General features: G+C 41.5%; 1 protein-coding gene across 1 annotated transcript in view; it reads left to right on the forward strand.

Moving 5' to 3' along the window:
• Positions 1–25,901, forward strand: part of OCA2 (OCA2 melanosomal transmembrane protein) — a 480,811-nt gene that overhangs the window by 74,422 nt on the left and 380,488 nt on the right. Inside the window, exons 6-9 of the mRNA XM_073887392.1 lie at positions 794–866; positions 8,723–8,883; positions 10,659–10,741; positions 11,982–12,135. Coding sequence (XP_073743493.1) covers positions 794–866; positions 8,723–8,883; positions 10,659–10,741; positions 11,982–12,135 — 471 coding nt within the window. The remainder of the gene's footprint in view (positions 1–793; positions 867–8,722; positions 8,884–10,658; positions 10,742–11,981; positions 12,136–25,901) is intronic.

A 25,901-nucleotide genomic window follows, 5' to 3' on the forward strand; every position in this document is an offset into this window, starting at 1 on the left:
AATACCTGCAACTCTTTGAAAGCCCACAAGGGAGGGGAGCAGTGGCCCAGAGAAAGGAAATTATGCATGAAACAAGAAACAAATACATTGAACTCTGAAAACTTCATGCTTTTACTTTTTAGCTGCCAGTTTGCTTCTTTACTTCCTATTCACACAATTGTGTGGCTCTGAAGCTCTGGCTGCTTCGCAGGGCCTGGTAGGTGGGTACACAAGGATTTCCAAGCAGAAGGTCAGGGTGGGCCAGCTCTTACCTGATCTCCTGAGGACTAACCTGAGCTCTGTATCTAGTCTTCAGCCTTCTTCTGGGATTTGAAGTTTTGGTGATTTGGGGAATTTGTTTTGAACTTCTATAACCTGTCATCTTATAACCACTTCAGTGTACTTTCTGATGAGGTATAAGGTACTCTGCAAATTCCACAAACACATACTTTAACCATCACATGTGTTGTATCCCCTTTTCTCCAGTATGGGAAAACCATGTTTACCTTCCTCTGATGATTTAATTTTGTGGCTGAGTGGTTAGTCCTTAAAAAAAACAAATATCAGTAATCAAGACCCATTGTAGTGGAGAATAGTATAATGAATCAGAATTTTATCTCTAAGAAATATCTAAGAAATATTTAGAAGAAAATATCTAAGAAAATATCTAAGAAAAACTAGAGTGAGCTGGTGAATGTTCGATACATCAGTCAACACCATTATTATACCCATATTTTTAACTTTTGTCAAAATTATTTAAATCCTACTGTTCTCCTGCCACAAATATATCATTAAATGTTTCTGATTTTTACAGATTTTATTCAGCCTGTATCCAGATCAAGGAAAGTTCTGGCAGTTGTTGGCTGTGTCACCCCTGCAAAGCTACTGTATCCAGTCTATACAGAGATGGATAGTTGCCCACGGCTGAGATTCACAAAGAGACACCAGAGAACTATTACAACTGTTGCTGAAGGCCCCAGTGTAGGTGATCACTGTTCCTCCCATGCCTATTTTGTTCCTTCAGGACATTTGATGAAAGATGAGGCCAGAGCAGAAGGGGAGGGGAGCACTAGTGAAACTATGGAGGGTGGTTGGTGGTGAGGTTCCCCCTGGGGTGATAACAACCAGGTGGCACATTCCAGTTAGGGCCTGGCTCCCCTGGGCTCTTGCACACTCTGTTTTGTACCCCAACCCCACTTCCTTTTGCATTTCAGCCTGGGTGGTTTCTACTGACCTATTTTTAAGTTCATTGTTTCTTTTCCTTGGCTGTGTCATTTGGGCATGATGATTGCTTGGTTTCTTCATACTGTGTTTTCTCTTGCCTTTTTGTAGGCCTCATAGTTTGTCACTAAAAGCCAGACGTGTTGTATAGCATAGTAGATATTGAGTGTGTTTAGTCAGCTCGGACTGCCGTAACAAAATACCACAGCCTGGGGATTAACAGGTATTTATTACTCACAGTGCTCGAGGTTGGACGTCCAAAGTCAAGGTGCTTGCCAATTTGATATCTGGTGAGAGCTGTCTTTCTGGCTTGCAGATGGCTGCCTTTCTTGCCATGTCCTCACAGGGCCTTTCCTCAGTGTGCGTGTGTGTATGTGGAGAGAGAGAGCATTCTCTCATGGCTGTTCTTATAAGGATACAATCCTCTCAGATCAGGACCCCACCCTATGACTTCATTTAACATCAGTTACTTCCTTAGAGGCCCCATCTCCAGACACAGCCACACTGGGGGGCCGGGCTTCAACATGTGAATTTTGTGGGGGACATAAACATTTATTCCATAGTACTGTGGGTTTTAGTTGGGGGTCTGGGTAAATGTAGTCAGAGGTTGGCTGTGTGGCAGTGTGTAGTTGCCGTGGTAACCGCTAGCATCCCAGACACTCGGAATTGCTTGGCTTCTCTCCTGCTGTCTGCCAGGCTGTGCACTATTCCTCCTCCTTCCACAGGGGACAGTTACTTTCCCCTCTTACCCATCACCCCCAGCTGCTGGAGTTCCACTGTGCCCTTAGACTACCAGATTTGTTATGTTTCCCCAGCAAATTAATGTTTTTTCATGAGTCTCCTCAATTTCTCCATCTTCTTTGTGAGTACCTGCTAGGGTTCCTGAAGCAAAATCCTATTAGAAGATGTGAACAGCCCAATTCTGTGGCTCCCAGGATCTCCCTACTATCACGCTAGCCCATACTTGACCTTGAGCAGTTTAAAAATTTTCTGATTTAATCTTTCCTGTTTCTGTGAGTGGTGGTAGCACCTGTCTCAGGGAAGCAAACATTTGGCCCTATTCCTCCCCTCAGTCACCCATCTCACTCTAGATTTCAAGTTAGATGTTTATGATGCAACCTCATTCTTGACAGAATAAGTCATTAACTTCACATCTGTCCAGCCTTTTCAGGTTGTGAGAGTAGGAGTGGTGTGTTTCTAGCTCTCTACTTATCCCAGCTGAAACTAAAAGTCCAGAGCCCAAAGTCTCTCTTCAATAAACATTTGGATGAGGACAGTCAAGCATGAAAGTCCCTAAAGCTCCCAGGCCTGGAAGAGGGAACATCTTGGAAAGCAAGCTGGGGAGGAGAGGAGGGCAAGGAGGAGAAAGGAGTGGGGAGGAAGAGGAAGCCAATGGAAGAGGAGGCTCGTGGAGGAGGAGGGAGAAAAAGAGGCAGCTGTGTCCAGCTCAAGTATTTCTGATTATTACCTTTTTTTCTGATTATTGCCTTTTAAAAAGGAGTTAAATCATTCACAGATTTTTTTTTTCTTCAGTATCTTCAATTGATAAGCTTGGGTGAACTGAAATTTTAGAAAATTGGGTAGTTTCCCTCACAGTCACCAGTAGTTTTTGCATATTCTTATTTCCTCTGGTTCTTTTGGGGAGTCCCTCTGTGTCTTTCCAGGACATCCTCTCACTCAGCTGAGCCACTCAACATTCCAGAAAGACCTGGCACTCAAAGTTTTCAGGTGGGCTCATGAGATGGCTCTGGTGGGCAGTGCGTGGTGCATCCCTGCCCTTAAATGAATGAGAGCACTCATCTCTACCTTCTCTCAGGACAGAGTAGCTCTGAAGAACTTGCTAAAGTCTTGGTATTTGCTTCACCACTTTAAAATTGTGTCTCAGTTTTAGGTGAAGATGTATCTCCCCGTGAGAGAACTGGAGAGCTCTGTGATTTTAATGAGCTTTGTTTCCCATTCCTAAGCCTTACCTTTATATCATTTCCATGGGTCAAAAACACTAAGACATCTTCCTGCTTTCCTCAGCTTCCCCTGGGGCCTTCTCAAAGCAAGTGTCAGTGTGGAGGCCTGACTTCATGATGCCCCTAGGAGAGGGATCTTGCCTTCCCTTCATGTGACCTCACTGTAAATGATCATAACCTACTGCCCAGGCTGAGCCAAGAACTCGGAGAGATCCTATCCAGAACGAGACAAGGAAGGGGAAATATTTGCAGGTTGCTGAGTGATTACTGTACTGTGGCAACTCCTGTATGAACCTTATCAGTCAGCAGAAATCCTAAGTAAGTATAACAAGTAAGGATAATAACAGGATAAAATCAGATAATGACAAATAAGAGTCTTCTGTTCATCCCACCGAGAACTGTACCATGTCACTTTTACTCCACAGCATTGTGCAGTTTTCCTTCTACAGCAGCCCAAGTACACTAGCCCTTTCCTGGGACTTGAATGAACCCAGACCCATCCTAGTGACTGGCAGACAAATGGTTTTTCTCAGCAGTAAGGGTAACTGGGAGGTCTCTCTCCCCACATGTATATTTGGGTGAAGAGAGAAAGAGAAGTGGAAGAGATGGAGAGAGCTGTGTGGGATGATAAGAATGCTGCAGAGTGGTTCTTACATGTATGTGGATCTGCTAAGAGAAAAAAAAGTCTTCAGTGACACTTGTTAAAGATGGCAAGTCATACTTTATTTGGGAACTTAGTGATAGTTGTAAAGACCACTGCAGTGAGGTCTTGCAGTGGGGGAGAAAGATTGAGCTTGAAAAGTGGGACTTTAAAGCCAAGGAGCAGGGTGGGGGGCAGTGGATGAAAACTACTAAGAGGAAACATCATGGATAAGAGGAGATTCTGGCCAAACTGACCTCACAGGATACTTGTTGAAGACAGGCCAGAGTGACCAGGCATCACCTGGGGGATGGAGGCAGATGAGGAACCTGATCACATATTGAGTGTGATTAGATATGGAGAATGAAGATTCTGACTAAATTAACCTAGCAGGATTCTTGCTAAAACTGGACACAGAAGCCCCAAAGTCAGGGCTTAGTCTTAGAGAAGAGAGTTCAAAGGAGCGTACCTAAGGTTTGGCCAAAGAGAGACTCTGTCAATCATTAACCATTATTAAGGCTGATTTAAGCTTCCCACGGGCTCCTTAGAAAATGTACATTGTTCTCAGTAGATTTTCCATACATTTCTGGAAGCTCACAGACCCTCTACCAGGACCTTAGGCTGAGAACTTGCTATGGTGGCTTGTGAAAGGACAGATCAGAGATCAGAAGTCCCCCTCAGATGCCCCCAGAGAGCCAACTGCTGCTGGTATCTACAAAAATGGGGACAGAGTCAAGACAGGCTAGACTGTGCACCAGAGTTTGGACCTTTGAAGGTGATTCTCAGCAAAAGGGTGTTATTGTGCCCGTCTGGGGCAAGAAGTGATTCAGGCAGGCCTGGTTTTGAAAGGCCAGTAGTGGTGTTCTCGTTGTTGTCCTCATGAATGAAGAGCCCCACTGTTATTCCTTCTTGACTTCTGGCCAGACCCCAGGGGTGTGTGTTTTGGTGGGAAGTGCTTTTGGAGAAAGCCTCACTATCCTTGAACTGGAGAATAACAAAGCTACCTTTTCCTCTATGATGTTTTCTTTGTAATAGTCTGGTTTTGTCACCTCAGTAATTGCAGGGTTTATTTTAGAAGCTTTGTGAAACAGGAAGTGGCTGTGATTACAGGCATGTGAGGTTCTTTGTCCCTGAATTGTTCTCTGTGCTTATTATGGGGGAGACCTGTTCAAGGCTCCTAGGTCATTTAGACAGGTGAATAATGGTCAGCAAGCCGGGTTATATATAAGCAGGGTAATTAGGCTTGCTCACTGACCTTCCTCCCTTCCCTCCTTCCCTTTCTCTCCCTCCCTCTCTTCCAATCTTTTTTCTTTGTTTCTTGACATATGGTCCATTTTCCATCACACCCTTCATAGTAGTCCTGGGGGCTTTCAAAGTACATAAAGAAAACACTATACATATTAAAGGATTTTGTCCCCTCCTGTTCTTCCTCTCTTACATCCTAAGCTCCTTAGGTAGTAACCTCATAATTATGATGTCCAATATGATAGCAACTAGTCAGTTGTGGCTCTTGACATTTAAATTTATATTAATGAAGTGAATAACATTAAAGTGTCACTTCCCCATTCACACCAGCCACATTTCAAGTGCTTAATAGCCACATATGATTAGTGGCTACCATATTAGACAGCACAGATAAACACATTTCTATCACCACAGAAAATTCTATTGGCCAACACCACTCTAGAAATTAAGGACACTCATTCATCCATTTGGTCCCAAATGCTGGAGAAAATACATTAGCACTAGATAGATTATTTTTATGAATTGATCAGTCTTAAAAGTTTCATACTTTATCAAGTGACATTGCTCCCATTTTTATCAAGAAGTTGGGTCTAAAGGAACCCCACTTTCTTACCTCCATTCAACTAAGCAAAAGTTGTGTCAAAGAAAAATTGTATCAGTTAAACAGGTAAGGAAGGAAGTCTTTATCCAAGACTATTGCAATAGGGAAGAGATTGAACTCAACTCCAAATACAACAGGTTAGGCTGGGAATCTACAGAAGGGTGAGGGGGAGGATGGAAAATTACCAAAGGGAACTTGGCTAGGGATCAAGAGTGAAGTGAAGGCATTCTCAAAAAAAAAAAAAAAAAAGAAAAAAGAAAAAGAAAAAAGAAAAAGAAAAAGAAAAAGAGTGAAGGGATTCTTGATAAATTGGGCTCACCAGGCCAAGGTTTAAACTTAATCAAGAAGAGGGCTCAGAGGACCTAAGTTTGGTCCAGGAGGGAGTCCTGGCCAGTGTTAACTGAACCTGGCATTTGATAGGCTCTGTAGCAAACTGAAGGGTAAGCCCAAGAGGACTCTACAGTTTAGGTGGAAATGAAGGCCCCTTTCAGGCTCTCATGGATTTGTTCCATGACCTGTAGCAGCACACTGCCCACTGTTCAGAAGTGCTTTGCTCATGTGTCTTTCTCCCCACCATGCATAGGCTGCCAAGACAGCTGCCCACACTGGGACAGCCAGAGAAAGTCAATGGTCACACTCAGAGGTACAACAGGAAGATGATTAACTAGGAACTCAGAGGAGGGACGTCTAGGGGGCTCACAGAGTGGGAAGAAGGTTCATAGAAGGCATGTCAAGTTAGCTCTTGAAAGATGGCTTTGACTGGGGTAGTGGTAAAGTCAAGAGACTACTTTGATGCAGCTAGAAGAAGGAGGCGATTTCTCTATGACTTCTTCATGCCCTGTCTGGCAGGGACTTTGGTCTAAGTTTGGAGGACCTCAAGGATGATGCTGTAAACAAATATCACTGGTGAGACAAGTATATTTGTTGGGGCATCTGATGTGGCGAGAACCACATTAGTTTCTAAAGAAGTAACAAAATGAATAAGATGCAGTTATTCCTCTTGAAGAGTGAGACCAGTTGGGGAGAAAAGTCTAAAACAAACTGCAGTATGGCATGAGCCCAATCTACAGAGGAACACTGGAGGAAGCCAGAGGATCCGCTGGAGTCGTGGAAGACAAGGAAAGATTTAAGGAGAGGAGAGATTGAGTGAGAACTTGAAAGATGGTAGAAGTTCTGCAGATTTGGGGAGGGATTTGAGGCAAAGGCAGGGGACTATGTGTTAGGAGCATGGTGGAGAGTTCAACATGGCTGGGAGGCAAGGATTGAAGCTACCTGCAAGGGTGAGGCTCAATTAGAGGCTCCTGTTTGCTGGGATTTGGAAGTTACAGCTGACGCAGTCTGAGCACAGTCACTCTGACATAGTCAGAGCACCCCAGTGGGCTTTGAATCTTAAGTGCATGGTGGGCATCTAGAAAGACAGAGAAAAGGAAGGGTGGAAGTACATGTGGCCCTGTGTCTATGTGATTTTGTATGCACTCAATTTGGTTAGTTAATAATAGGGTGCTTTGTTACATGGTTGTCTCCCCAACAGGGCTTGAGATGCCCCCCGGCCCCCAGGACAAAGATCTTGTTTTATTCATTTATTTCTTGGAACGCAATAAATGCTCCACAAACATTCATTAAATCTGAGGGTGAAGGCACTGCTTTTCTAATGTTAGCCTCTAGGTGGTGCTGTTCCTTCCCCTGGGTTTCTGCAAGGTCTCTTGGAATCCTTTCTGAACTGAAATATTTCTCCCCACTGTCTATTTTTTGTTTGCCCTGGGGAAAGACCAGGACACGAGTAATTTTGGCAGAAGCAGCAATGTCTTTTTGGGCCTTTCCTTGGTACATCCTGCCTCATATATGACTTCTGTTTTCCATTTGTCCTTGTTGGAACCCAAGTAGTAGCATAAGTATGTGGAGAGGATTTCCAACCAAGTGCTGGGGACCGCTGCTCAGTCTGGGCTCTCATATGGACAGCAGTGCTGATAAAACCCTTTCTTTACCAGGATGTTTTTTGTACAATTTGTTTTTTAAACCAGTGCATTTTGCTCGAGGAAATAGATAATGAAAAACGATTAACCATTCACTGGCCCTTGATACTCATAGTAAATCTTGTGTACGCTTTGGCAACAGTGAGGTTGTGCCTTTTCCCTAACTCTGTTCCATAAACCGCCTGTTTCTTCTGGGGTTTTAAGGAAGAGCAAAGGAATTGGCTACTGAATCCTCCTGCAATCAGTGAGCTGCTGCTAAGACTTTTGAGACCTCATACAAAGCTTAGACTATTTTGAGATTCATTTTTCCACCGACAACAGTTTTCTCCTCTGGATCAAAATAACTGGGCTAGCCGCTGTGTAGAATCCATGTCATGACCCCCAGAACCTTGCAGCAGAGGCAAGACCTGGCCCAGAGTAGAGAGAGAGGGGTTGAGTAGCACGGGCTCCTACGTTTGTGCAACACCCAAATGCAGGATGTAGGTGCTAAGGGGAAGCCTACAGTGGGACTTAAGTGCGATGGGAATTATATTTTGTGGGGGGAAAGTCTCTTTACCTGATAATTTTTCCCTGATCAAGAGTCCTTCACATGCTTTGAAGAAATTTCTCTCCTTTCACTGCAGTGCATGTCACTTATTTAGCTGGCTTCAGAATTCTTATTTTCAATTCTCTTTGTGATTTCTCATTCTAAAAATAGAGACCTGGCACCTAAGGATGTGGACATGGATGTGGATCAGTGTATCTGTTCATTCATGCAGCCATCCTGTCTACTAGCTCATGGTAGGTCCAGGAAATTGGGGAAGAGTTTTATGCTGGCTGCAAAAAGTGGAAGCAGAGATCACGGTAGAATGGGGAGATACCACTTAAAGGTTAAAACAGAGGATTTGAAACACATGCAATCAGACATTGCAAAACGAACTGCATGTCAGGAGTGAGGTGCTAAGGAGAGAAGGAGTGGTCAAAGTCTGCAGTACAGTTGTCAGAAACAGCCTGGATAGGTATTTCTCTGTGCACCTTCTAAGGAGGGTGCTCACTGGGTGGGTGGTGAGGGGACTTCAGGCCTCTCTTCCTTGCTTTGTGGTTCACCTTGACTTTGCCTCAGCTTCGAACCTCACCAGCCATGTGGACTCCACACTGCTCCAGGTGGATCTGGCAGGGGCCCTGGTGGCCGGTGGCCCAAGTCATACCGGGAGAGAAGAACATGTCATGGTGGAGGTGACCCAGGTTGACGTTCCAGGCTCCAGGCGGCGGCGGCCACAGCAGGTTACATTTATAAGTTATTTGAAAGGAATTGTAAAAACTCATTTCATCTCTTTATAAATTGAGTTTCCTTTTGAATGGATTTGATGGGAAGCCATAAGGCAATGGCACCATTATTAGGTAAACCCTATGTTTTGCTTTGTCTTTGACTCCTTTCTCCTTTTGTCTAAGACAATTATAAAACTCTTGCCATTTCAGTAAAATGAGGCTTACAAGTTATTTTATTCACATGATTTTACTGGGCAATTCAGGGAAACATTATATATTTGAAATCAGTTTTCTGTTGTTAAAGCACAATTAAACCTGGGCTTTACCCCATGGTACAGAAGGTATTTCAACACCACAGTTCTCTTGGGTTTGGGGACACTTGGCTAAGACTTGCATAGTTTCCCAAAGCTTCTGCTTCTAAAGTGATAGGATCTTGTCTTAGTGCCTCCTAGACCAAACCTTTAGCTCCTGTCCTTCGAAGGCAAGGAGAGCCAACAGTGGTGTTGTCACCATGGCCCAGAGCCCAGACAAGGCCTGGCCCCTCTCTGTGCATCCTGACCTGTACCCCAAGTCCTGGCCTTGACAACTCCCCGGGATTATCATGGTGACTTGTGTATGAAGTTCGTGGGTTTCCCTCATTATAATCAATAGGAGGAAACCCTGCTGGTGCACAATGCTGTGTCATCCAAAATGGAGCATCTGATGGGTTACTGCACCCCTCGCATTTTCCTGCCATGCCAAGCAGGGTCCACAGAACAAAGGCCTCATTATGAATGAGGCTGCAGTTTCATGGGTGATGGTCTGTGCAGCACCAGTGTTCTGAACCGGTTGCCTTGGCCTTAGGATGTAAACTTCACTTCCTCGTGTGTGGTGTACAACCGGCTGGCAAGGCCTTCTCAGTAAAGGCGGGGTGAGCACACATCTGCCTGCTCTGTCTGTGGGCCTTGTGTGGGGGAAGATGTGACCTTTTGCAGCCTGCTGACACAGTTGCCTGCCCATGGGGCTCCACTCTGCTCTAGTGTCACACACAAATCCAGCTCAGAAACACGAAGAACCCAAGAGATCTTTACTAATGGATTTCTTCTGATATACTCTTTCCAAATACTGAAGTGTTTTAAGAGAACTTATGAACTCTCATTTATGCTTTGACCAATTTCAGAGTTATTATTTTCGTTTACTTTATGATTTGTGGGCAGCAAAGCTCCTGTCTTCCCATTGAAGTTTCCCTGGCCCTTTGGGTCCCCAAGCTAGCCCCTCCCTCTCTGCTCACATCTCATCCCCCTCAGCTGGTTTCTCCACTGCCCTGCTTAGGACAGGAACATGTGGGGTGGATTTGCCTGCAGCAAAGGAAGCTTCATCCTTGGGTCCTACCTCCCATGGACTCCTGTGACATGGGTGTGAGGGTTTTCTGCCTCCAATTTGCAAGCAGGAAGCAGTTCTAAGCAAGCATTTCTTGTGAATTGCCTCAGAGGGCTCAGAAGATCCCAAGTCTCGTATAAAGTGCAGTGATTTCTTTTTCTCATAATAAATCATATTTACTTCTATACCTTTGTACTTCTGTATTCTGTTTTTTTTTTTCTTAAAGCCCTCTATGTTGTGGAAATTTCCAGTTCTGCACAGCTTGGATATGCTGTAGTGTCAGGGATATGGGAGCGGTATACAAAGTCCTTGCTGTTCCTCTTTTTCTTCTTTTCTTATTCTAAACTAACACCTACAGTGAATAGCACTGAATCCCAGGTGATGGTTCAGGTTCAAAGCCTTACTCTGATATTACATTACAACTTTTACAGGTCACTCAGAATTGGACAGTATTTTTAAATCCGAGAAGAAGTGAGCACTTGGTGGTGAGCAGGACCTTTGAGATACTGAGCAGGTGGGTCTCAGGTGATCAAGGATCTTGGGGGAAGTTCTCCTCTGGACATTTTCACTTAAAAAGTTTGACTTGTGGGACTCCAATTTTTGGCACAAATAGCCAGATCAGTTATGTGGTTTGGATGGGATGTTCTAAATGTATAGACTAGGAACATGAAGGATGTAGGAGGGCATCATAACCGTGAGTGTCAGGAAATGAGGATTGATTGCAGGGTCCATTTTGAAGCAAATGGTATTTTATAGTTGATGCTTTAATTTCATTAATATTATGAAGCTCTACAATGGGGAATTCCAGGAAATTTTAGGATTATTTCTTTTTCTTTAATGCCGCTCCATATTATGTCTATATGAGTTTGCTAGGCCTGCCATAACAAATACCACAGAGTGTATGACTTAAACAGTAGAAATTTATTTCCTCAAGGGTTCAGCAGGATTTGTCTCTTCAGAGTACTCTGTCCTTGCTTCGTCTCCCTGTGTTTTTCTGTGGACTTTTCTGTGTGTGTGTGTGTCTGTCCCAATCCCTTCTTGTAAGGACACTAGTCATACTGGATTAGGGACCACGTTAGTGACCTCATTTTAACTTAATCACCTCTGTAAAGACTCTAAATATAGTCACATTCTGAAGTTTTGAGGCTTAGGGTGTCAACATCTATATTTTGGGGACATAGTTCAGCTCAGAATAGTTACTGACTAAACTTTTAGAAAAGTGATTTAATTTCACCATGCCACATACTGTTGATTACTTGGATGCCTCTTGTTCCAGGTACTTTCCCCCACCATCTGTGACAACCTGTCTACGTGTTCTTAGGTTGCACATGGCCCTTTTTTGAATCTCCCACATGTGAGAATGGTTGGCTTTGCTATTTGTTAGCAGGTAAAGCAGTCAGTGTGTAATGAGGAGAGAGAAAATTAAATGGCTAGAACCAATGTAAAAGTCCTTGCTCCCTGTTAATTGTTGGAGTGGAACCTGCCACGAGGCAGACACTGCCACGTGTGGGGGCCTACATCAGATGGACCTGGCTATAGGGAGGCTGTGTCTGCATCTTACACTGCTCATATGCACTCAGAGTGCCTCATCTGCCAGGTCAGACATTGGGCTAAATCACTGTGAGGTCAGTTTGGGCTCTGGTTATGGCCATGGATGACTTGTGTTGGGAAGGACACCAAGGAAGCAAGCACTAATTGTTGACATAGAGTGTGGTTTCCCTTACTAGTGGTAATATCTTTGCTTCATTCTGCAGAGATACTGTTTCTATCAGCATTCGAGCCTCCCTCCAGCAGACACAGGCAGTTCCTCTTTTGATGGCTCATCAGTACCTCCGTGCAAGCATAGAAGCACAAGTGACCATTGCTGTGGTCATCCTTGCTGGGGTCTACATGCTGATTATATTTGAGGTAACTTTCATGCTAGCTCTCTAAGATTTATCTGTGTTCACAAGTAAGTGTCCTTTCAACATGAGGGTGCTCTGGATGGGCTCAGTTCTGCTTCTTAATCAAACTGCAATGGCATCTTTCCTAAAAAGGAAGATTCCATCATTCTAGGTGGAAATTGATTTGTACTGGAATATTTGCTGAATCTTGGCAACTGACACATGCAAGATGAGTTTTAGCAGGCCCCAGCAAAAGTTTACCTGAGAAAACTGAAAATGTACATGATTTTCTCACTCTGCTGCTCACTTGAAGTGTGATGCTGAGGTGGTAAGTGTTGAATCTCTCTGAGATGCATATTAAAATGCCCCCATTTGCTTCATAGGATTGTGTATATTACAGGGACTTGAGAGACCTTGGGCTATGTGGGGGGAGGGATTATTATCTCTTATGTTTATCAACTCAGCTAATGAGCCTTTTCACAATTGATCTCATGTCTTATAAATTCCATGTTTCTGGGAAACCAAGTTCGGCTCTACCTTTAATAGCATGGAGCAAAGTGCAGACACTTTCTGGATGCGTTGGTCCATTATTAATTTAATCATGAAACCAGATATACAGCAACACATTGATGGGATGTCAGTAGAGGATGTGATTCTGAAGAGATATTTCTTCTTGAGTGTAGGATAGGTATGAGAAATGCCTTGGAGTTGTCAAGGAAATGGCCTGCAGCAGGTGGCTAGGAAAGTTCCAGAAGTTTGCCTGTGGTTGTCTAGTCTACCTGGTGAGGAATGTTTGCTCCAGTAAGTTGAGCCCCAAGTTCCAACAAGATCCAATCATTGGTTTAGGTGTTATATCTCTGTCTTCTTTATTCCAGAGTAGCTCTATGCTCTCCATTCTTTTTCTGTTTTCCTCTCAATCAATATTATCATGTTTCAGGGTTCCCTTGATTACCTATACACTGTGATTTTCTAGAAGAACTCACAGACTCAGAGGCAGCTGTGCCCTGTCTGGGCTGTGGTTTATTACCATGACCAGCAGTGGGGAAAGCCTTATCAGGCAGTCTGGAGGAGTCCAGGAACAGGGTTCTGAAAGGTCTCCTTTCCAAGAAGGGGGCCATATAGAAAATGCTTCTTCCTCCAATAGTAGTGTTTCTGCCCATGGCAGCCTGCTTGAGACCCAGCAAAGGTTTTTGATGGGGGCTTGTCATTTGGTGCCCTCAGCCCACCAAAGTCCCAACACCCCAGAAAGAAAACAGGTGTTAACAGTAAATCACATTTTTATACAAATAGTTTAGGCATGTTAGTACAGCTTAATGCAATGCCCTAATCCTACAGAACAACCATATCACTCTGTAATATAAGGAACATTCCAAAAGCCAAGTACCCAGATGCCAGCCAAGGGCCAGCCCCAGAGCAGGCTCTTCTAAAGGCCCTTAGAATGATGGCAATTTCAGGCCTGCCAGGTTAAGTCTTTACTATACCACCATCTAGATGAAAAATCCCATTGTCTGGGAGAAGATATTTGTAAATGACTTATCAAATAAAGGGCTAGTATCCAAAATCTATAAAGAACTTATCAAACTCAACACAGAAAAAACAAATAATCCAGTCAAGAAATGGACAGAAGACATGAACAGACATTTCTCCAAAAAAGACATACAAATGGCCAACAGGGGGGACTACTGGGTGGCTCAGGTGGTTAAGTGTCTGTCTTAGGCTCAGGTCATGATCCCGGGATCCTGGGATTGATCCCTGCATCAGGCTCCCTGCTCAACGGGAAGTCTGCTTCTCCCGCTGCCCTTCCCCCTGCTCGTGTTCTCTTTCTCTCTCTCTCTCTCTCAAATAACTCTTGCTCTCTTGCTCTCTCTCTCTCTCAAATAAATAAATAAAATCTAAAAAAAAAAAAACAACCAAATGGCCAACAGACCCATGAAAAAATACTCCACGTGACTTGGCATCAGGGAAATACAAATCAAAACCTCAGTGAGATACCACCTCACACCAGTCAGAATGGCTAAAATTAACAACTCAGGAAACAACAGATGTTGGTGAGGATGCAGAGAAAGGGGAACCCTCTTACACTGTTGGTGGGAATGCAAGCTGGTGCAGTCATTCTGTAAAACAGTATGGAGATTCCTCAAAAAGTTAAAAATAGAGCTACCCTACAACCCAGCAATTGCACTACTAGGTATTTATCCAAAGGGCACAAACCCTTTGTGGGTTTGTTTCGAAGGGGCACATGCACCCCTATGTTTATAGCAGCAATGTCCACAATTGCCAAACTATGGAAAGAGCCCAGGTGTCCATTGACAGATGAATGGAGAAAGAAGTGGTATATATAGACAATGGAATATTATTTGGCTGTCAAAAAGAATGAAATCTTGCCATTTGCAATGATGTGGATGGAACTAGAGGGTATTATGCTAAGCAAAGTAACTCAGAGAAAGACAAGTATCAGATGATTTCACTCATATGTGGAATTTAAGAAACAAAACAGATGAACATATGGGAAGGGAAGGAAAAGTAAAATAAGATAAAATCAGAGAGGGAGACAGACCATAAGAGACCCTTAACTATAGGGAACAAACTGAGGGTTGCTGGAGGGGAGGTGGAAGGGGGGGAAGGGGTAACTGGGGGATGGGCATTAAGGAGGGCACTTGAAGTAATGAGCACTAGATGTTATATGCAACTGATGAATCACTAAATTCTACCTCTGAAACTAATAATGCAGTAAATGTTAATTAAATTTAAATAATTTTTTTAATTTTATTTTATTATGTTATGTTAGTCACCATAAAATATATCATTAGTTTTTGATGTAGTGATCCATGATTCATTATTTTCATATAACACTCAGTCCTCCATGCAGTACCTGCCCTCCTTAATACCCATCACCGGGCTAACCCATCCCCCCACCCCCACCCCTCCAGAACCCTCAATTTCTTACTCAGAGTCCATAGTCTTTCATGGTTCGTCTCTCCCGGTAAGTCTGGCCGGTGGTGTATCGTTCTTATAAATTCTGTCAAAGAACCAGCTTCTAGTTTCATTGATCTGATCTACCTTGTTTCTGGTTTCTAATTCATTGATCTCTGCTCTAATCTTAATTATTTCTCTTCTAATACATGGCTTAGGCATCATTTGTTGCTTTTTCTCTAGCTCTTAAGGTGTAGAGTTAGTTGGTGAATTCGGGATTTTTCTATTTCTTTGAGTGAGGCTTGGATGGCTATGTATTTCCCCCTTAGGACCGCCTTTGCAGTATCCCATAGGTTTTGGACCAATGTGTTTTCACTTTCATTGGTTTCCATGAATTGTTTAAGTTCTTCTTTGATTTCCTGGTTGACCCAAACATTCTTGAGCAGAGTGGTCTTTAGCTTCCAAGTGTTTGAATTTCTCCCAAATTTTCTTGTGATTGAGTTCCAGTTTTAAAGCATTATGATCTGAGAATATGCAGGGAATAATCTCAATCTTTTGGTATCGGTTGAGACCTGATTTGTGATCCAGGATGTGGTCTATTCTGGAGAAAGTTCCATGTGCTCTTGAGAAGAATGAGTATTCTGTTGTTTTAGGGTGGAATATTCTGTATATATCTATGAGGTCCATCTGGTCCAGTGTGTCATTCAAAGCTCTTGTTTATTTGATTTTCTGCTTAGATGATTTGTCTATTGCTGAAAGTGGAGGAATGAGGTCTTCTACAATTAACGTATTGCTATCAATATGACTCTTTATTTGGGTTAACAGTTGGCTTATGTAGATGGCTGCTCCCATGTTAGGGGCATAGATATTTACAATTGTTAGATCTTCTTGTTGGATAGAGCCTTTAAGAATGATATAATGTCCTTTGTGTCTCTAACTACAGTCTTTAGTTTAAAATCTAATTTTTCTGATGTAAGAATTGCTACCCCAGCTTTCTTTTGAGGTCCATTGGCATGGAAGATGAATCTCCATCCCTTCACCTTCAGTCTGGATGCATCTTTAGGTTCAAAATGAGTCTCTTGTAGACAGCATATGGATGGGTCCTGTCTTTTTATCCAATCTGCAACCCTGTGCCATTTTATGGGAGCATTTAAGCCATTCATGTTGAGGGTGATTATTGAAAGATATGAATTAATTGTCATCATGTTGCCTGTGAAGAACTTTTTATAGATTGTCCCTGTAAATTTCTGTTGTATATCACTCCTGGGGTCTTTCTTCTTTTTTTAAAATTTTGTATTGTTATGTTAATCACCATATATTACATCATTAGTTTTTGATGTAGTGTTACATGATTCATTGTTTGTGCATAACACCCAGTGCTCCATGCAGAATGTGCTGGGGTCTTTCTTCTTTTATAGACCCCCCCCTTAATATTTCTTGCAGGGCCTGCTTAGTGGTCACATATTCTTTCAGTTTCTGCTGGTCTTGGAAGCTCTGCATCTTTCCATCCATTCTCAATGACAGCCTTGCCGGATAAAGTATTCTTGGCTGCATGTTCTTCTCATTTAGTACCCTGAATATGTCTTGCCAGGCCTTTCTGGCTTGCCAGGTCACTGTGGATAGGTGTGACATTATTCTGATGTCCCTCCCTCTGTACATAAGGAATCTCTTCCCCCAACTGCCCTTAAGACGGTTTCCTTGGTTCTAAGATTTGCGAGTTTTACTATTACATGCTGGGGTGTTGGCCTGTTTTCCTTGATCTTGGGAGGGGTCCTCTCTGCCTCTAGGACACGAATGTTTCATTCCCCAGATTAGGACGTTCTCAGCTATGATTTGCTCAACTATATCTTCTAGTCCTCTCTCTCTCTCAACCCCTTCAGGGATTCCAATAATTCTGACATTGGAACGTTTCATGGTGTCACTTATTTCTCTGATTCTATTTTCATGGATTCTGAGTTGTTTTTCCCTGGCGTCCACTTTTCCCTTTTTATCTATTAGTTGGTCTTCTAGGTCACTAATTCGTTCTTCTGCTTTGCTTACCCTAGCTGTTAGATTATCTAGATTAGATTGGATCTCATTGATAGCATTTCTAAATTCTGCCAATTCAGCTTTCATTTCTGCCCTTAGAGACCCTATGTTGTCATTGATTGACTTCTCCATTCTAGCTATTGTCTTCACAATTGCTAGCCTGAATTCTATCTCCGACATCTTGGTTATATCTGAATCCATTTGTAAATTTGTGGCATAAGTCACAGTCTCTGAGTCTTTCCTATTTTGGGGGTTCTTCTTCCTAGCCATTCTGTTGAGGGGTGGTTGAGGGAATGTATAGAGTCCAAATTATTGACCACAACCCAAGCAAGATGCACCTGTTTTCTAGGGACTTTAGGGTTGCTGGCCTCCTGTTTTCCCAGCCTATCTTCTGGGGGAGGGGCCTGCCACACTGTTACTCAGGGCAACCCTGTTTGGGCAGAGTTTCCCTGCCTCCTGTGGCAGGGGATGGGGTCAGTGAAAACCGGTTTTGGGGGGCCTTTGTTCTCTGGCGGCTTTCCCTGGTGGCTTTCCACATCTCTTCCAAGAGTCAGAGCAGAAGAGATTGTTTCCAACCCTCTGCCTCAGAGCAGAGAGATCGCAGTCTGTTCTTCAGTGAGCTCTCCAAGCCACACTATCTCCATTTCTGTCTGTGCTACTATAAACTGCAGCGTCCTATGCTGTGCGCCCCTCAGCAGTGCTCCCCATCCTGCCTCCAGGTCAGGGCATGTCTCTGCCCTTTGTGCTTCTAAAACTGCCAGCTGCCCCCAGTTCGCTCACACGGCCCTGCTGCTCCAGATTTTAGCCCAGGGGGCTGCCCTAAAGTCCTTTCCCTGCCACTACCAGTCTGCGAGTCTGTGCCCCATCCCCAGCACAGGAGACTATCATTCACTGGCAGTGTAGGATCCCCACGGCCAGGCTCCCTCCACCTTCTGTTTATCCTCTGATATCTGTCCATGGAATTACGGCTCCCCACCTCATACCTTGAAACCAACTGCCTGCAATATTCTGTTTGTAGAGATCCAGATCTATCTTCTTACATCTCAGGCTGATTTCATGGGTGTTCAGAGTGGTCTGGTAGATATCCAGCTCAATTCCAGGGACCAGTTGGAATAAGGTCCCATACTCCTCTGCCATCTTTTCCCCCCAGCTAAATAAAAAAAATTTTTAAAAAGAATCTGAGGGTACCCTCAATGAGCCATATCAATGAACTAATTTTCTGGTTTCTTCTCAATTGTTCGCTTTTTGTTTCTGTCAGTGTAGAAGCCATGTTGAATTGACTTCTTTACAGGACTTTTATCACCTCCACATGGCTGCTGAGAGGAAGGGAAAAGTTTTTCTGAATGGCTACTAATAACTGCTATTAATTAATGAAAGATTAATAAATACAAATTATAAATTACAATAATTTGTAATTTATTACAAATTGTAATATATTTTTGAATTGTAATATAATTTTGAAAGTTTGGACAATTAAACAAAAAAGACAGATTCTAGAATAATAGAAAAGTCTCCTCAAAAATAAGTTGGCATTGGACTGTAATTTTTTAAATTACTAATGACTGCAACTGATTTAAGTATATTGACTTTATTAAACCCATAAGTTCATATTCATAAGTTCAAAATGATATTCAGAAAATGGGAGACAGACACAAAATAAACTCTGTTGACATCACTGGAAGTTGCTAAGGGAAAAACTCATTTCTATGAAAATTGATAACCAAAGAAAAATAATTTATCTTGTGTTTCTGGCATTAACTGTGTTTCACATTAATGAAATTGGGTGGGAGAAAGTTCTTCAATACACAATGAATCATTTATAAATGCAGACAGAATGATAGAATTAGAAAATTTATTGAAATGCTAATGGTTCCTTGTGGATATTATAACCATTAGGAGCAAAGGTCACAGGGAATTTGATAATCACTGGGTCAAACTGCCACCACCTAAACTCACTAAGCAATCTCAGCATCCCTGAAAGGGGGACATCTAGACATCACAGTCCTCCTTGTTGCAATCCAAACTTGCAGAATACCTGTGACATACGTACATGGGTCCCAAAATAAAACCTGAAGGCTTCAGATATAAGTTGTAGTCCATAGGATTTCCTATGGAGGGACTAGAGGGACTAGAATAAGAAATTAATCCCATGAAAAGCCCATTAGCCCATTACAGGATTCAGGATATTCTACAGAATCCCAGAATGGGATTTTTCTTTTTTTTATTTAAAATCAATTAATTAAATATACCATATTATTAGTTTCAGAGGTAGAATTTAGTGATTCATCAGTTGCATATAACATCTAGTGCTCATTACTTCAAGTGCCCTCCTTAATGCCCATCCCCCAGTTACCCCTTCCCCCCCCTCCCCCCCCCCCCCCAGCAACCCTCAGTTTGTTCCCTATAGTTAAGGGTCTCTTATGGTCTGTCTCCCTCTCTGATTTTATCTTATTTTACTTTTCCTTCCCTTCCCATATGTTCATCTGTTTTGTTTCTTAAATTCCACATATGAGTGAAATCATCTGATACTTGTCTTTCTCTGAGTTACTTTGCTTAGCATAATACCCTCTAGTTCCATCCACATCATTGCAAATGGCAAGATTTCATTCTTTTTGACAGCCAAATAATATTCCATTGTCTATATATACCACTTCTTTCTCCATTCATCTGTCAATGGACACCTGGGCTCTTTCCATAGTTTGGCAATTGTGGACATTGCTGCTATAAACATAGGGGTGCATGTGCCCCTTCGAAACAAACCCACAAAGGGTTTGTGCCCTTTGGATAAATACCTAGTAGTGCAATTGCTGGGTTGTAGGGTAGCTCTATTTTTAACTTTTTGAGGAATCTCCATACTGTTTTACAGAATGACTGCACCAGCTTGCATTCCCACCAACAGTGTAAGAGGGTTCCCCTTTCTCTGCATCCTCACCAACATCTGTTGTTTCCTGAGTTGTTAATTTTAGCCATTCTGACTGGTGTGAGGTGGTATCTCACTGAGGTTTTGATTTGTATTTCCCTGATGCCAAGTCACGTGGAATATTTTTTCATGGGTCTGTTGGCCATTTGGTTGTTTGTTTTTTTTTAGATTTTATTTATTTATTTGAGAGAGAGAGAGAGAGAGAGAAAGAGAACACGAGCAGGGGGAAGGGCAGCGGGAGAAGCAGACTTCCCGTTGAGCAGGGAGCCTGATGCAGGGATCAATCCCAGGATCCCGGGATCATGACCTGAGCCTAAGACAGACACTTAACCACCTGAGCCACCCAGTAGTCCCCCCTGTTGGCCATTTGTATGTCTTTTTTGGAGAAATGTCTGTTCATGTCTTCTGTCCATTTCTTGACTGGATTATTTGTTTTTTCTGTGTTGAGTTTGATAAGTTCTTTATAGATTTTGGGTACTAGTCTTTTATCTGATAATTCATTTGCAAATATCTTCTCCCATTCCATAGGTCGCCTTTTAGTTTTGTTGACTGTTTCCCTTGCTGTGCAAAAGCTTTTTATCTTAAAAAAATTTTTTTAATTTTAATTTTTTTATTATGTTATGTTATGTTATTCACCATACTACATCTTTAGTTTGTGATGTAGTGTTCCATGATTCATTGTTTGTGTATAACACCCAGTGCTCCATGCAATACGTGCCCTACTTAATACCCATCACTGGGCTAACTGATCCCCCCCCCCCACCTCCCCTCTAAAACCTCAGTTTGTTTCCCGGAGTCCATAGTCTCTCATGTTTCATCTCCCTCCCTGATTCCCCCCCCTTCATTTTCCCCTTCCTTCTCCTGATGTCCTCCATGCTATTCCTTATGTTCCACAAATAAGTGAAACCATATGATAATTGACTTTCTCTGCTTGACTTATTTCACTTAGCATAAAAAAAAGCTTTTTATCTTGATAAAGTCCCAATAGTTCATTTTTGCTTTTGTTTCCCTTCTCTTTGGAGATGTGTCTAGAAAGAAGTTGCTGTGGCTGAGGTCAAAGACGTTGCTCCCTGTGTTCTTCTCTAAGATTTTGATGGATTTCTATCTCACATTTAGGCCTTTCCTCCATTTTGAGTTTATTTTTATGTACGGTGTAAGAAAGTGGTCTATTTTCATTCTTCTTCATGTGGTTGTCCAATTTTCCCAACACCATTTGTTGAAGAGGCTGTTTTTTTCCCATCAGATATTCTTTCCTGCCTTGTTGAAGATTAGTTGGCCATAGGGTTGAGGTTCCATTTCTGGGTTCTCTATTCTGTTCCATTGATCTATGTGTCTATTTTTGTGCCAGTGCCATACTGTCCTTATGATTACAGCTTTGTAATACAGCTTAAAGTCTGTAATTGTGAAGCCACCAGCTCTGGTTTTCTTTTTCAACATTCCTTTGTGGGGGGGGGTCTTCCTTAGATCCATACAAATTTTAGGATTGTTTTCTTCAGCTCTGTGAAAAATGCCAATGGTATTTTCATAGGAATTGCATTGAATGTGTAGATTGCTCTGGGTAGCATAGACATTTTAAGAATATTTGTTCTACCAGTTCATGAGCATGGAATGTTCTTCCATCTTTTTATGTCTTCTTCAATTTCTTTCCTATGTGTTTTATAGTTTTCAGAGCCTTTACCTCTTTGGTTATGTTTGTGCCTAGGTATCTTATGGTTTTTGGTGCAGTTGTAAATTGGATCAATTCCTTGATTTCCCTTTCTTTTGCTTCATTGTTAGTGTATAGAAATGCAAGTGACTTCTGTGCATTGATTTTATATCATTCAACTTTGCTGAATTCCTGTATGAGTTCTAGTAATTTTTGAGTGGAGTTATTCAGTTTTTCTGCATAGAGTATCATGTCTTCTGTGAAGAGTGAAAGTTTGACTTCTTTGCCAATTTGGATGCTTTTTGTTTCTTTTTGTTGTCTGACTCCTGAGGCTAGGACTTCCAGTAGTATGTTGAACAACAGTGGTGAGAGTGGATATCCCTGTCATTTTCCTGAGCTTAGGGGAAAAGCTCTCAGTTTTTCCTCATTGAAGATGATATTTGCTGTGGGTCTTTCATATATGGCTTTTATGTTATTGAGGTATTTTCCCTCTTTCCCAACACTGCAGAGAGTTTTTATCAAGAAAGGATGCTGTTTTTTGTCAAATGCCTTTTTTCTCCATCTATTGAGACAATCATATGGTTCTTGTCCATTCTTTTATTAATGTGGTATATCAAATTGATTTATTTGTGGATGTTGAACCGCCCTTGCAGCCCAGGAATAAATACCACTTGGGCATGGCGAGTGATGCTTTTAATGTACTGTTGGATACTATTAGCTAGTATCTTGGTGAGAATTTTTACATCCATGTTCAACAGAGATATTGGTCTGTAATTCTCCTTTTTGGTGGAGTCTTTGTCTGGTTTTGGGATCAAGGTGATGCTGGCCTCATAGAATGAGTTTGGAAGTTTTCCATTTCTATTTTTTGGAACTTTTTCAGAAGAATAGGTATTAATTCTTCTTTAAATGTTTTGTAGAATTCCACTGGGAGGCCATCTGGCCCTGGACACCTGTTTGTTGGGAGATTTTTGATTACTGCTTCAATTTCCTTGCTGGTTATGGGTCTGTTCAGGTTTTCTATTTCTTCCTGTTTCAGTTTTGGTAGGTTTTATGTTCCAGGACTGTATCCATTTTTTCCAGATTGCCTAATTTGGTGGTATATAATTGCTCATAATATTCTCTTATAATTGTTTATATTTCCTTGGTGTTGGTTGTGGATCTCTCCTCTTTCATTCATGATTTTATTTATTTGGATCCTTTCTCTCTTCTTTTTGATAAGTCTGGCTAGGGGTTTATTGATCTTATTAAATTCTTTCAAAGAACCAGCTCCTAGTTTCACTGATCTATTCTATTGTTTTTTTTTTATTTCTATATCATTGATTTCTCCTCTAATTTTTATTACTTCTTTTCTCCTGCTGGATTTAGGCTTTATTTGCTGTTCCTTCTCCAGCTCCTTTAGGTGTAGGGTTAGGTTGTGTATATGAGACTTTTCTTGTTTCTTGAGGAAGGCCTATATTGCTACTTCCCTCTAGGACTGCCTTTGCTGCATCCCAAAGCTTCTGAACTGTTGTGTTTTCATTTTCATTTGCTTCTATGTATTTTTAAAATTCTTTGATTTTCTGGTTGACCCTTTCATTCTTTAATAGGATGCTTATAACTTCTGTGTATTTTTAGTCCTTTCAAATTTTTTCTTGTGGTTGACTTCAAATTTTAAAGCATTGTGGTCTGAAAATATGCATGTCAGTCTTTTTGTACTGGTTGAGACCTGATTTATGACCCAGCATGTGATCTATTCTGGAGAATGTTCCATGTGCACTTGAGAAGAATGTGTATTCTGTTGCTTTAGGATGAAATGCTCTGAATATATCTGTGAAGTCCATCTGGTCCAATGTGTCATTCAAAGCCCTTGGTCCTTGTTGAAATTCTGCTTAGATGATCTGTCCCTTGCAATGAGTGGGGTGTTAAAGTCCCCTACTACTATTGTATAATTATCAATGAGTTTCTTTAATTTTTTTATTAGTTGGTTTATATATTTGACTGCTCCAAAATTGAGGACATGCATATTTACAATTGTTAGATCTTGTTGTATAGATTCTTTAAGTTTGATGTAGTGTCCTTCTTCATCTCTTATTACAGTCTTTGGTTTAAAATCTAGTTTGTGTGATGTAAGGATGGCTACTCCAGCTTTCTTTTGATGTCCATTTACATGATCAGTGCTTCTCCACCCCCTCACTTTCAACCTGGAGGTGTCTTTGGTTTTAAAATAAGTCTCTTGTAAGCAGCAAATTGATGGATCTTTTTTTTTTAATCCATTCTAATACTCTATGTCTTTTGATTGGAGCATTTAGTCCATTTACGTTCAGAGTAATTATTGAAATATATGAATTTAGTGCCATTTTATTACTTGTAAAGTTGCTCTTCCTCTAGATTGTCTCTGTTCCTTTCCAGTATTTGTTACTTTTGGGTTCTCTCTCTACTCACAGGGTCTCCATTAATATTTCTTGCAGGGCTGGCTTAGTCTTCACGGATTCCTTTGGTTTTTGTTTGTCCTGGAAACTATCTCTCCTTGTATTTTTTTTTTAAATTTATTATGTTATGTTAGTCACCATACAATACATCATTAGCTCCTTGTATTTTGAATGACAACCTTGCTAGGTAAAGTATTCTTGGCTGCATATTTTTCCCATTTAGCACCTTTAATATATCATATCAGTCCTTCCTGGCCTTCCAGGTTCCTGTGGACAGGTCTGCTGCCAGCCTTATCATTCTACCCTTGTAGGTTAAGGACCTCTTGTCCTGAGCTGCTTTCAGGATTTTCTCTTTATCTTTGAAATTTGCAGGCTTCACTGTAATATGTTGAGGTGTTGACCTATTTTTATTGAAATTGAGGGGGGTCTCTGTGCCTCCTGGACTTAAATGCCTGTTTCCTTCCCCAGATTAAGGAAATTCTCAGCTATAATTCACTCAAATAGACCTCTGTCCCTCTTTCCCTCTCCTCATATTCTGGGGCCCCATTATCCAGATATTATTTTACTTTATGGAATCACTGAGTTTTCTAAGGCTTCCTTTGTGATCCAATAGTTTTCTTTCTCTTTTCTTTTCAGCTTCCTTATTTTCCATCATTTTGTCTTCTATATCACTGACTTTTTCTTCTGCCTCATTCACCCTCACTTTTTAGAGCCTCTATTTGGGACTGTATCTTGGTAATAAAATTTTTAATTTCGGCCTGACTAGATTTTAGTTCTTTTATTTCTACAATAAGAGATTCTCTAGTGTCTTCCATGTTTTTTTTTCAATTCCAGCTAGTATCTTTATAATCATTTTAAATTCTAGTTTAGACATCTTACTTATATCCATATTGATTGAATCCCTGGCAGTGAGTACTACCTCCTGTTCTTTCTTTTGGGGTGACTTTCTCTGTCTTGTCATTTTGTCCAGAAAAGAATAGAAGCTAGAAAGAGAAAACCACCACCACCATCACCACCACCACCACAACAAAACAAACCAAAATCAGAAAAAAAAAAAAAACAAAGAAGTAAAAAGTAAATAAACAAAACAGAACAAAACAGAAAACTACATCCTGGGTGTGTTTTGGTGTGCTTGTTAAAATAAACTAGATTCCCAAAATAGGAAAGAAAGAAAACTTATATATATACATAGATATGTATAAAACATATCTATATATATACACAAAAATAAAATGAATTAAAATAAAATACAAGGAAAGGAAACAAAAAAACAAAAAATAAAAATATGTAATATATATAAAATAAAATTAAAAAATAAAAATGAGTTGAAAAAATAAGAAAATAACTGAATATTTAATACTCAATGACTAAAGAAACAAAAAACAACATATGCTACATACTGTTTTCCCCAAGAACTGAAGCTTTGCAGCCCTCTATGATCTGTAAACTTGGTGCTATCCAGTTGTTCGTGCTGGTCTTCTGGGGGAGGGTCTTGTTGCGCTGATTCTCAGGTGCACTTGAGGTATTGTAATTGCGCCTCCTTTGCCAGGAGGGTGGGCTCAGTGTAAGCAGCTCTAGATTCCACTAGGTGGTGCTGTTTTGCTCCCTGAAGGCTCTCAGCACCGATAGGTGGGATGAATATGGTGGCATCCCACTTTCTAGACTGGGAGGTAAAAGTTCACACCCCCTACTCTTCAGTGAGCCTTGACAGAAAGGCAGTCAATTACTCTTGTCTCTGTGGTTATGTCCAAACTCTGTGTGCACCCAGCCTGTGACCTAGTGTTTTTACCTCAGGCAGGTGACTGAGTTTCAAAACTCCAAATTTTATGGACTCCTGCCTCGCAGACCCCACGATGTTCCTCCCAGAGGAGGGAGGC

This window comes from Callorhinus ursinus, unplaced genomic scaffold (assembly GCF_003265705.2).
Source record: "Callorhinus ursinus isolate GAN/ISIS: 27379988/994484 unplaced genomic scaffold, GSC_fseal_2.0 scaffold78, whole genome shotgun sequence".
Lineage (NCBI taxonomy): Eukaryota > Metazoa > Chordata > Mammalia > Carnivora > Otariidae > Callorhinus > Callorhinus ursinus.